The sequence below is a fragment of the Artemia franciscana genome, chromosome 17 (genome assembly GCF_032884065.1).
Source record: "Artemia franciscana chromosome 17, ASM3288406v1, whole genome shotgun sequence".
Taxonomy (NCBI): Eukaryota; Metazoa; Arthropoda; class Branchiopoda; order Anostraca; family Artemiidae; genus Artemia; species Artemia franciscana.
Window position 1 is genome coordinate 26,875,938 of NC_088879.1, and position 12,734 is coordinate 26,888,671.

At 35.5% G+C, this 12,734-nt stretch overlaps 1 protein-coding gene across 2 annotated transcripts in view; it reads left to right on the forward strand.

The window, feature by feature from the left end:
* The window catches only part of LOC136038080 (collagen alpha-1(I) chain-like), a 117,894-nt gene that overhangs the window by 19,705 nt on the left and 85,455 nt on the right, over positions 1-12,734 (forward strand). For both annotated transcript variants that reach the window (XM_065721078.1, XM_065721079.1), the window contains one exon: positions 8,477-8,604. In XM_065721078.1, the coding sequence (XP_065577150.1) occupies positions 8,477-8,604 (128 nt within the window). The remainder of the gene's footprint in view (positions 1-8,476; positions 8,605-12,734) is intronic.

The following is a 12,734-nucleotide window of genomic DNA, read 5'->3' on the forward strand; positions in this document are numbered from 1 at the left end:
TTTACTTTGGTATAAAAACTTCGCTGATTTTGGTTCGCCAGAATGTCTTTAGATATGTGCAAAAATGCGGTGCCAAATAACATCTATAAAACCCTATATGCCTTCAGTGAGGTTTTAAGTCTTTGCTATTAGCTTTCTGATTTTCAATGTGACAGACAATGAGCTTTTAAGTCTTTGGTATTAGCTTTCCAATTTTCAATATGACAGACAATGAGCTTATAAATCTTTGCTATTAGCTTTGTAACTTTCAATGCGACAGTTTCTTACGGTTGTCGCATTATTCAAATTCTAATAGTTACTTCAAAAGTAATTATTTTGAATAGATATCTTTTCTGAATATTCGTTAACTAAATTGTTCACCTCTGAAGAAAATTCACTCGAATTTTACTGACTAATACTCATTTAATAAAGAATGGACACTTATCAAAACTGAGCCTCATATTTTTTGCTTCAAATAAATGTGGTCCAGTTTTGGCTTTATTAGTTACTATAAAACTAAACTATTGCATTAATTATTGCTGTTACTACTAACAGTTCACTGTAAGAAACTGATGCATGAGACAGGGTTGTCAACTGCCGACGCTAAACAAGAATGCAAATCAGAGACAAGAAGGAGTGCAAGTTGTTAAAAAAGAGTGCAAGTCAAAAAGTTTGTGCGCGCGCGGCTTTCGCAACGTTCGAAGTCCTTTTTACTGTTCTGACCACTCTTACGCCATTTACAAATAATTATCTGTTATCCTTCGATGAATAAACATACGACCTTCAAATTTTTCAAACGTATTTAGAATAAAGATAGAAGGACTCCTTACTTAAATCAACCTCTAAATACTGGGTTTGATAATGATTATCATTCTTTTTTTAGCTTAAAAGGTAATCCTTTGCTGGAAATTTGCAGATGTTTATTTTGATTGCTTGAATCTTTGACTGAGCTATAGTTGACTGCATCATTTGTTTAGTTTAAGTTTTCTCTTCATTTTATGCAAATGTTTTGAAAAAGAATATAGGAGGTCCAAGTGACTAGTCGTGAACTATTGCTGACTTCACTGTAGTCAAGTCAAGTACAATTTTTTGATTCGCTTAATACTTTTTCTATAATCATTTCATAAAAGAGTACTAAGAGCAAATAATAGTAAAAAAGAGTACAAATCCGGTCCGTGGTGGGAAAAAGTGCAATAAAAAAGAGTGCATTTAATACAAAAATTGTACAAGTTGGCAATCCTGGCATAAAGTCAACACAGCTGTGCGCGCTCTTCCCCCACACAATTTTCTCAAAACCTGACTTTCTATACCCTGCCATATAATTCTAATTTCAATTAAATTTCATCTTATGACCTTTTGTTGGGTGGCCAGAATCAACCGCTTATAACTACCCCAGATGAGTGGTCAAAATCATGATCTTTGACAATCTATATATCGTCCTTCATTTGTTTTGCGTGGCCTGGCCATCTTAAAGTTTGTTTCATTATAGCCCTGGACACTGGGACAGAATTACATTTTCATACGTTTTACTCTTTGACATTAGGTCATAAAAACAAACTTCTAAAAATCTCCTTAGACAGTTCATTTGGAAAATATTGAGGGTGTCGAACGTGGTCGACAGTTCTCGTCTGTATGACACTCAAGTATTACTATTTTGGACCAGTGAGATTGCACACTGTCAATGCGCATGGGCATATATGACGGATATTAGATGCTATACCAGAAGTGCCAAATTCAAATCAGATGGATTGTATAGTTTTGTCTTTACTCGACAAACAGTAATTTCCATTGGCTGTCAGCGAGGCTTTGACCAAAGACATAAAATAACTCTTTCCCTTTCAATTACGTTACTTCAGTGGAAAACGCCTTTGATTAGCTGAAAGTAATGTTATGCGATCATTTTCGTCCAATGACAGGCCATCTCATAATCCTTCTGTTTCTAATCTGGCACGCCTTGTACAGTTTCTACTATCGACCATACACGCGTATGTGCATTGACAGGGCGCAAGTTCACTGGTCCAAAATGACAATACTTGTGTGTTCCATTTTCAAATGAACGTGAGACATGTGGAACATGTTTTCCACTTGTCACCCTGACATTTAACGAATTTTCCTGCGACTTTCGAAGCACTCACTTTTTAGAGCCATACTTTAGCGCTGTCATAACCGTAGCTATGCTGTCAGGCTAAAAGCTCACTGTCATACTATAATATTTGCTTATCAACTTTGTATGTCTTTCAAATACCGGTTATATGTGTAACAGGGAAGATTACTTCCCTGTATTTTCCTGGTGTTTTGACTGAAGTGTTTTATGCCAAGGATTTATATTTGATAGATATGCTTTAAATTTCTATAGTCGTATCTATAGAACAACAATCTTTGTACCCGCCATATATGCCCATGCGCATTAACAGTGTGCAATCTCGGTGGTCCAAAATAGTAATACATGGGTGTCATACAAACAAGAAATGTCGATCACGTTCGACACTCTGAATATTTTCCAAATGAACTTTCTTAGGAAATTTTTAGGAGCTCGTTTGAATGATCTAATGTCAAAGAGTAAAATATATGAAAAATGTAATTCGATCCCAGTGTCCAGGGCTATAATGAAACAAACTTTAAGATGGCCAGGCTATGCCAAACAAGTGAAGAACGACAGACAGATTGCCAAAGATCGTGATTTTGGCCACTTCTTCGGTAGTGGACATTAGCTTTTTCGTAATTCTGTGAATGAATGAAGGAATTGTTCAAGTCGTATAAAAGTCACATCTGAGAATTTAGCCCTGGGAACGATACCGGTTGTCAAATACTATGTATTCGTATATTCTTCTGCGTACCTCTGACTTATGCAGCTTTTCTGTCAAGTCTTTCTTGAAGTGTAATTCACAATGGTTTTTATTTTTGTTCTTGTTTACCCCTCTTCAAAAATAGTTCCAGTTTGGCTTTACTTGTTACTACTGCTTTAATTCGAAAATTAAGCAGACCCTTATTCCTGCGGCTTTTACTTTTAAAAAAATTGGATTCCATTCTTCGAGCAAATTTAGGAAAACATTTACCTGGTTTAATTCAAACAAAACTGGAAAGTATAAAAACTTTGAAGCAGAATTTAAGATTTTCGCTTTCCTAATCAAATGTATTCAAATTGATATATTTGTTAAAATCAATGTTTTATTGTATGCATGCTAACATTTGCGAATCGAAATCGATGGTTCAAAATACAAATTGTTATATAGATATGGCTATAAAAAACTAATTCATATCTGTAAAATATAAATTCTTGGCATAAAACGCTTCAGTCAAATCATAGCGATAATTGATTTCACCATTAAGGCTAGCAGCAGACTGAACAAGCTTTAAATTTAGACTAAATGAACAAAACAATTTTTTTGAACTGAAAGTAAGGAGCAACATTAAAACTTAAAACGAACAAGAATTATTACGTATATGAGAAGTGTTGCTCCTCCTCGACACGTCGCTCTTTACGCTAAACTTTTTTAGTACTTTCGAAAAAAAAGTTTCTTATTGTTCTAATTAAACGAGCATAGTGTTTCAGGAGTCGTTCTTAAAGGTAAAAAAAAGGTAAAGGATACGGCATTAGACTTTACAGTCCCTACCGGCGGTGCTGATCTCCGGTTCGTGGCCCTTCAGCCAGGAAGTGCAATGGGGTGAAGTGCTTAAAGAGTTAGGACAAAATTCAAATTTTAGCGTAAAGAGCGAGGCGTTGAGGAGGAGAACCCCCCTTCACATATGTTATAATTTCTGTTCGTTTCAAGTTTTAATGTTGCTCCTTACTTGCAGTTGAAAAAAACTTGTTTTTTATTTAACTTCGGATCGTTTTTGAAATAATGCCAGGATATCTGGCAACACCTCCATGGAGATTCTCAACACCTCCATAGATTGATTCTCTTGACAATTCAGTCCTGGTGAAAATTTACCACAGACAATTACCCTTAACATCTCCACGTATAAGATTAAATCGGCAAAGAGAAAGCAAAATAGTATAGGCCTTCTGGCAAATTCCCCCAGTGTAGAAATTCCCCTAGAAAATTCACCCCCTGGAAACTTCCCCTCCCATGGAAAATTTTCCTCATAGAAAATCCCACCCGCAGAAAATCCCCCCCCACCCGAAAAATGCATACTTCCAAATAACAAATACTATGCGTAAAAAATGGGCAAATTTTAAAACTTAAAGGCCTTTCCCCGGGGGCTGCCGGGGGTCATAATGTCTCCAAAGGCATAGAAGTTTGGCCTTTCAACTGTGCTGAACAAAATGTCTATCTCAAAATTTTGATCAGATGATATTGAGAAAAAGGGATGTAGGAGGGAGTCTAGTTGCCCTCCAATTTTTGATTACTTAAAATGAGCACTCAAATTTTTAATTTCCATTTGAATGAGCCCTCTCCCGATATTCTAAGACTGCTGTTTCGATACGATCACACCTGGGAAACAAAACGAAAAAAACACGCATCCATGATCTTTCTTCCTGCAAAAATACAAAATTCTACATTTTTGCACATGGGGTCTCGAAACCTCTACAGTGGGGTTCTCTGATACGCTGAATCTGATGGTGCGATTTTCATTAAGATTCTATGACTTTTAGGGGGTGTTTTCCCTTTTTTAAACTTAATAAAACTTATATATTTGAAATCAACAAAAAAATATTTGATATATCTATTGGTATTAAAATTCTGTTTGTCACTATTTCTGTTACTATTGAGCCGGGTTTCTCCTTACTTACAGCTCTTTACCACGAAAAGTTTGATAAATGGATGTAGATAAACTGAAAACCAAACAAGAGCTAAGAGCTCATATGGCACTTGTGACGAGGTCGGAAGAGCCAAGAGCTCATATGGTATGAGCTCTGGCAAAATTCTAAGAATCAATAGATTGCTTTAAAAGGAAAATCAGAAGCTTAATGCCGGTTGTGATTTAAATTAAGAGCTCTGAATCACGTGGTCCTTCTAAATATCAAAACTCATTAAGATCCGATCACCCACTTGTAAGTTAAAAATGTCTCAAATTTTCTAATTTTTTCTCTCCCTTCAACCCCCCCAGATGGTCGAATCGGGAAAAACGACTTTATCAAGTCAAGTTTTCCAGCTCCATGACACGCCTACCAATTTTCATCGTCCTAGAACATCCAGAAGCCCCCTAACTCCCCCAAGGAGAGCGGATCCAGTCCGGTTACGTCAATCACGTATCTACAACATTTATAAGCGTTTTTCAAGATTTACGGTTTCCCCCTCCAACTCCCTCCAGTGTCAACAGATCTGGTTGGGATTTGAAATAAGAGCTTTGAGACATGAGTTCTTTCTAAATATCAAATTTCATTTAGATCCGGTCACCCATTCTTAAGTTAAAATACCTCAATTTTTCTAATTTTTCCAAAATAACCACTCCCAGCTCCCCTAAAGAGAATTGATCCGTTTCAATTATGTTAATCACATATCTATAACTTGTGCTTTTTCTTCCCATCAAGTTTCATCCCGATCTCTCCACGCTAAGCGTTTTCCAAGATTTCTAGTTTCCAAGTTTTCCGGTTTTCCCCTCCAGTTCCCCCCTATGTCACCAGATCTGGTCGGGATTTAAAATGAGAGTATTAAACCACAAGATCCTTCTAAAGATCACATTTCATTATGATCAGATCACCGGTTCGTAACTTAAAAATACCTCATTTTTTCTAATTTTCCGAATTACTTGCCCCCCCCCCCAACTCCTCCAAAGATAGCGGATCCGGTCTGATTAATTCTCTCACATTTCTTGGACTTGTGCTTATTCTTCCCACCAAGTTTCATCCTGATCTCTCCGCTTTAAGTGTTTTCCAAGATTTTCAGCCCCCTCCCCCAATGACAGCCCCCCCCCCCCAAAAAAAATAAGAGCTCTGAGACATGATGTCTTTCCAAAGATCAAATTTAATTAAGATCCGATCACTCCTTCATAAGTTAAAAATACCTCATTTTTCTAATTTTTCAGAATTAACCTTCCCCCCTAACTCCTCCAAAGAGAGCGGATCCGTTCCGGTTATGTTAATCACATATCTAGGACTTGTGCTTATTTTTCCACCAAGTTTCATCCCGATCTCTCCACTCTAAGCTTTTTCCAAGATTTTAGGTCTCCCCCAACTCCCCCAAATGTCACCAGATTCAGTCGAGATATAAAATAAAAGCTCTGATACACGATATCCTTCCAAACATGAAATTTCATTAAGATCAGATCACTCCTTCGTAAGTTGAAAATACCTCATTTTTTCTAATTTTTCCGATTTAACCGTCCCCCCACTCCGTCCAGATGGTCGAATCGGGGAAACGACAATTTCTAATTTAATCTGTTCTGGTTTCTGATATGCCTGCCAAATTTCATTGTCCTAACTCACCTGGAAGTGCTTAAAGTAGCAAAACCGGGACAGACAGACCGACAGAATTTGCGATCGCTATATGTCACTTGGTAGATAGCAAGTGCCATAAAAATGACCTTTTTTAATCAAATACAATTTACGAACAGCTTACGCATTAGTATCATGCTTGCACTAATGCCTCCCCGTATTTCCAGTATGATGCCACTTTTGCTGATATTGATAAGGGTTTTTGGTATGAATTTCTGATTAAGTCTCGTAAAATGATTTGCTGGAGAAAACCACCCTATTTCTTTCTCTTGTTATGAATATATGGTCTTTTTTAATACCTGTAACGAAGGGATAGCCTGATGAACCATCCCCCCAAGGAAAACTCTTTGTTGTGGTCTAGATAATCCAAGAAGTCTAATTATTTCATATTAAAATGTTGAAATAATTTTAAGAAATACTAAATAATTAACAATTTTAGTGTAATAAAATGGTTAGCGACAAAACACAGACAAATAATGTAATCAAGATAAAAAAAAAATGAAGCCCATGTAAAAACATATAAAAATGTTTAGTATATGAAAAATAAAAACATACAAGCATATTCACTAAAAAAAATATTGGTTAAATATATGAATAGCTTACAAGTAAATGACAGATTGTACGATTTTTTTAGTCCTTAAAATTTATCTGTTGAAGTCCTTTAGTATGTTTGCGATTGTTGGTTGTTTTTACCAAACCGTGGAAATATAATTGACATAGCACAGATTTTTTTTTGTGATATTTTATGTAAATCTGATATGTTTCGTTATCTATCAGCCCAAAACTGAAGATACCCCCTCCTCCGTTAAAATCTATGTCCAAACTATTTCATTTCCGCTAAAATATCCGTTTCTAGACCATATGCGTCTGGACAGTCAGCAGGCTGCGTTGACATGTTTTACTGTTAAATACAAATGTCCGTTGATTTTCAAAACAGACTAAGTTTAGTTTTGGCCGGAGAGAATGGAGATTCCTGAAAAATGGATATTATAAATGTGGAGCTCCACTGCTATCAATGAAAAAAAAAAGAAGAAAAAGACCGCCAAACTAAACTTTTTTTGTAGCTTTCTGTTTCTTCTTCTTGAATTCTTTTTGCTTTTCAATTGATCTAATATCCGCCTCGTTGCTACTCTTGTTTTAGCGGTTGCAACAAGTCAATTTAGTATAATAAGTCAAGTGTTTTCGATCTGTGTGCAATGTGTGAGGTCTCGCTTCAGAAAAAACAGCTGTTTGAACCGACAGTTGAGAAAGTTTTGATAAAAATATAATTTAATTATGAAGCATCCAAAAACTTTTGTCTTGTATTTATGCCTTATGTCTTATGCCTTATGCCTATTTACGCCTTATGTATTTATGCCCTGTATTTATAATCGCCATTCCCCCTCTTCCCAGGAGATAACTATCTAATTCGCTGAAGCTTTGCCTCTATGTCAACCCTATGATTTTTATAAATCTTAAATTTTAATTGAAATTCATTGCAACTCTCGAGGATTAATAAAGAATGGTTTATTTTTTAGTCTAATGCGAAATAATAATTTATGAGACTACACTGGCTAAGCGTGATAAGATGAGAAAAAGGTATGCGTAAAGAAGAAGGGTAGTTCATGCCAGTTAGATTGCTGGAACTATCCTCGATTATCCTCGTTTTAACTTCTTTGCCGAGATTTTTCTCATCTTGTCTGGAAAATAATGCAAACTGTCATCTTGTCATTTATTAATAAAACATTAATAGAGAAGGCAATGTAATGAAAAAATAGTTAATTTACCTTGTTTAGTAATATCACTGGGCCTGTGATACTAAATTTTTAGTATAAAACATCGCAGCTATAAAAAATGAAAATGAGCAGACTAATTGGCTTTAAAAGATGGTCTGAGTTAAAGACTCAATCCATCTAAAAAATGAACCAAAACTGAATAAATGGGGCACATCTTGCATTTCTGGTTTGAATATGTGGTCTAGTGTTTCCTTCTCTTTGTGAAGTTGTCTCTTCTCACAGTCTACGATAATAATATTGAAATAGATTATACTCTACTTGATTTACTACTCTGTTATTGATATTAAACACAATATCATGAGTATGTTTATTGATATTTATCGTTGTAATAACTTTTCAGGGGGTTCAGGGAACAACTGTGAAGGAGTTGTGTGTCCAGAATTGGACTGCCAAACGCAAGAATACATTCCATTAGGGCAGTGCTGTGCAGTTTGTGCTGATGATGAAGTTGATGCTGATCCAGCAGCTGTAAGTACTAGTCATTTAAAGAATACTGTCATAATCTGCCCCTTGAATTCTTTCTTAGTATCTACTTATATTACAATTAAGCCTTCGTGGTATACATTATCCGATGGTGGTAGATAGATAGATAAAATTTATTTTCACCAAAACTTTCATGGCACTGCCAAATTTCCTTGGTATAGTCACACTAAAAAGCGACGCAAAAAAAAAACAAACAAAGAAAACAAAACACTTATCAATCCTCTTGATTTTCGTTACACATTTTTGTTAAACTAGGTATAAAACTCTTCGCTAAGAACTATCAGAATATATGTTGATGATTCAATGATTTCATTTGCATTAACCAAACTTCACTTCTCGACAGAACTTGAGTGTGGTGGGTACAAGACACAAGTACCGAAAAATCGAATGCTACTCCTGAATGTAGAGCTGAAAGAATTTAAAATCAAGGCATTTAAAGAATAATGAAAAATCAACTACCCTTGCGCCAGTGTAGTGGAAGTAATCAGACCTACCAATTGGGGGTTGTCAGGTTCAATCCCGCACGGTGCAAGGGAAATTATCTGACAAATGAAAAATCAATTTATATAAAAGAAGAAAAGGACACTTCTCTGGTAATAAAATGGATGACATGCTATGACATCAAGCACTTGAAACTAACAAAATTCTTAGACTTGGTGGTAGATAATGAAAAAAGGATAATTTCTTCGTTAAAGAAAGGGTCGACCGTGTATGTTTTAGACATAGAGTTTCGATTTGACCAAATAAGTTAATTATAGAAGCTTTACAACCTAATATGATACTTAAAAGAAGAGGTACTAAAAAGAAATAATGAGCTGTTGTGTTGGACTGAAATATGGTCAACTGTCTTACCACTCTTGTCTACTTGTAGACATTGTAGAGAGCTTGGGAAATCTGTTTTTCTCGATCTGCAATATCAATCATGCTTAAAAGCTTTCTGGAGCCATGTTTCCTTAAGGTATGTTTTAGTAGAGAACGAGGCCATATCCGGAGGGAACTTAGGGGGTTTTAACATCTCCCCCCCCCATCCTCTTAATGTTGAATTGGTAAAATTATAGCAAAAATGCATAAAAACTAATTTTTGATGGGTTTTCAAGGTTTTTGTAAATCCCCTTTCCCCCAGAAGAAAACCTGGATGCGGCTTATGGGTTAGCTGCCTGGACTATTCTTCCATCAAGCCTTAGGTGTATTTTCCTCTTTTTCCTCTGGAAAAAAAAGGGTAAATGCCACAAAATTCATGGGAATCTGGAAACATTGAAAATGAGTTTTATTTGTTGACTGCTATTAAAGAGTAATTGTCTATATTTTAGTAGTTAGCTGCAACGTAATAAATAAAAAATAAAAATTGGGCTTTTAAAAAACTGTCTGATCACATATATTTTCTGTGTAAGTGTTGTAGAAAAACGATCTTGATTCAGATTGGATTGAATAATAATTTGTAATAACGAAATGAATTTTCAATAATGGTAGACATACGAATGCACTCAACAATTCAATGTTCATAGCTTAAGATAGTGGGTTGTAATTTATCGCTTTCTCCCAACATGCTTCCTAGCCCCTTTTGACTTACCGCTTACGAATTTTTCAATTTTTCAAAGGAATGTTTAACAGGGAAGTTTGAAGCTGAACGGTTTATCTTATTAGTTTAAATCTGCCGCTGTAAGAAATCGGTCCCAGAATCAAGCCTATGCTACTACTTTATCATTTTATTTCATGGGTCTGGTGCTTTTTCCAGGCGCGTACGTGGAATTACGTGTCTGGGGTATAGTGGGACCTTCTAACTATGTAGAAATCAACAAATTATAATGAAAGTGTAACTTCATCCGTCCCTTGCCTTTCTAAGGGTAAATTAGTTGGGAGGCTAGGTAGTTTGCCACAGTAGGAAATTTTCAACCGGGTAACAGTTTTAAAAAACCATGCCTATATGGTCCTATACGGCTCATTTTTATTTTTCAGTTGATCATTTTCACTTGATCTGGGAAAATTGACTCCTACTTTGAATAAAACAAATAAAATGATTGGTTTCAACGGAAAATACATGCAAAATAAAAATATTCTCAAATAAACTTTAAGGAACGACTTTTGCATCGCATACATTTTCATAAATAAATAGGTTTTCGATTCCCGTAATGACCAAATGAAGTTTTTAACCTCAAAATGATACTTCCAAAGAAAAATTCTACTTTTTCATCAGTTTTCTTGTGCTAGTTTTCTTGTTTTCCCTTTCTTTTAGGCATTTCACGCAGAAGACACAGTATTTCTTGAAAGCCATATCAAATTATTGTCACTAAAAAAAAATAAGATGCTTGACAAAATTATTTGCAACATAAATATCTTTATAATTTGAACATTTGGCTCCAGGTCTCCTTACGTTCAACAAGGTGCCAAGACTCCATGTCTTCTACACATTGGACTAATCCCAACGATTCTCTGTGACTAACCTCCAATGTAATCTAAAAATACTATTTGATATTAAGAGTATCATTTGTCGTTTTGACCGTAAGAATCAAATAATTGGTTGATAAGTCCAAAAACCATTTCGTATCAGTGATGAGCGACCCGTGTTTTCTTCTGATTAAATAAAAAAAACTAGTTTTTTTAACTGAAAGTAAGGAGCGACATTAAAACTTAAAACGAACAGAAATTACTCCGTATATGAAATGGGTTGTCCCCTCCGCAATCCCTCGCTCTTTACGCTAAAGCTTTTAATTGTTTTAAAAAGTAGAATTGTGGCAAAGAGTCAAACTTTAGCGTAAAGAGCGAGCGATTGCGGAGGGGACAACCCATTTCATATATGGAGTAATTTCTGTTCGTTTTAAGTTTTAATGTCGCTCCTTACTTTCAGTTAAAAAAACTATTTTTTTTTTAACTTCTGAACGTTGTTGAATTAATGCATGTTTGATTTTGGCTCTCCGCACATAAATTATTGAAATGAAATTTGTATATTAATTTTTTTTGGCTACATGGCTTTCTCTTAGTTTTGATCTGACGATTTTGAGAAATAAGGGGAGGGGAAGGAGGCCTAGCTGCCCTCCAATTTTTTGGTTACTTAAAAAGGCTACTAGAACTTTTAATTTTTAACGAACGTTTTTATTAGTAAAAAATGTGCGTAACTTAAGAATTAACTTACGTAACAAACTTTTATATTCTTATATTTTTATGAAGTGTACGAGGGGGTTTGTACCCTCGTTAATACCTCGCTCTTTACACTAAATCGTAAGTTTTGTCCCAATTCTTTAAGAATGACCCCTGAATCAAAAAAGCCGTAGAATAAATAGTTGAAATTACTAAAAATACTTTAGCATAAAGAGCGAGGTATTTATCTCCTCCTAAATACCCCGCTCTTTATGCTAAAGTATTTTTAGAACCCCTCATATGCGTTATAATCTCTGTTCGTTTTAAATTTCAATGCTATTCCTTACTTTCAATTAAAAAAAACGTTTTCATGTTTATTTTTTCATTGTTTTTTTATAGTAATGCTAGAAAATCCTGCGTCCTTTTTATTGAATTTTTCTTCCCCCATGGCATATTCCTCCAACGAAAGATCCTCCCACATGGCCCCTCCCATCAACCCCACCCCCCAAACCAAAGAAATCCCCCTGAAAACGTCCGTACACTTCCCAATAACCATTACTATATGTAAACACTGGTCAAAGTTTGTAACTTGCAGCCCCTCTCCCAGGGATTATGGGGGAGTAAGTCATTCCCAAAGACATAGTTATTATGGTTTTTGACTATGCAGAACAAAATGGCTATCTTAAAATTTTGATCCGTTGACTTTTGGAAACAAATGAGCATGGGAGGGGGCCTAGGTGCCCTCCAATTGTTTTGATCACTTAAAAAGGGCACTAGAACTTTTCATTTCCGTAAGAATGAGCCCTCTTGCGACACTCTAGGACCACTTGGTCGATACGATGACCCCTGGGGAAAAGAAACAAAACAAAAAACAAACAAACAAATAAACACGCACCCGTGATTTGTCTTCTGGCAAAAAATACGAAATTTCACATTTTTTAGATAGGAGCTTGAAATTTTTGCTATAGGGTTCTCTGATACGCTGAATGCGATGGTGTGATTTTCGTTAAGATTCTATGACTTTTAGGGGATGTTTCCCC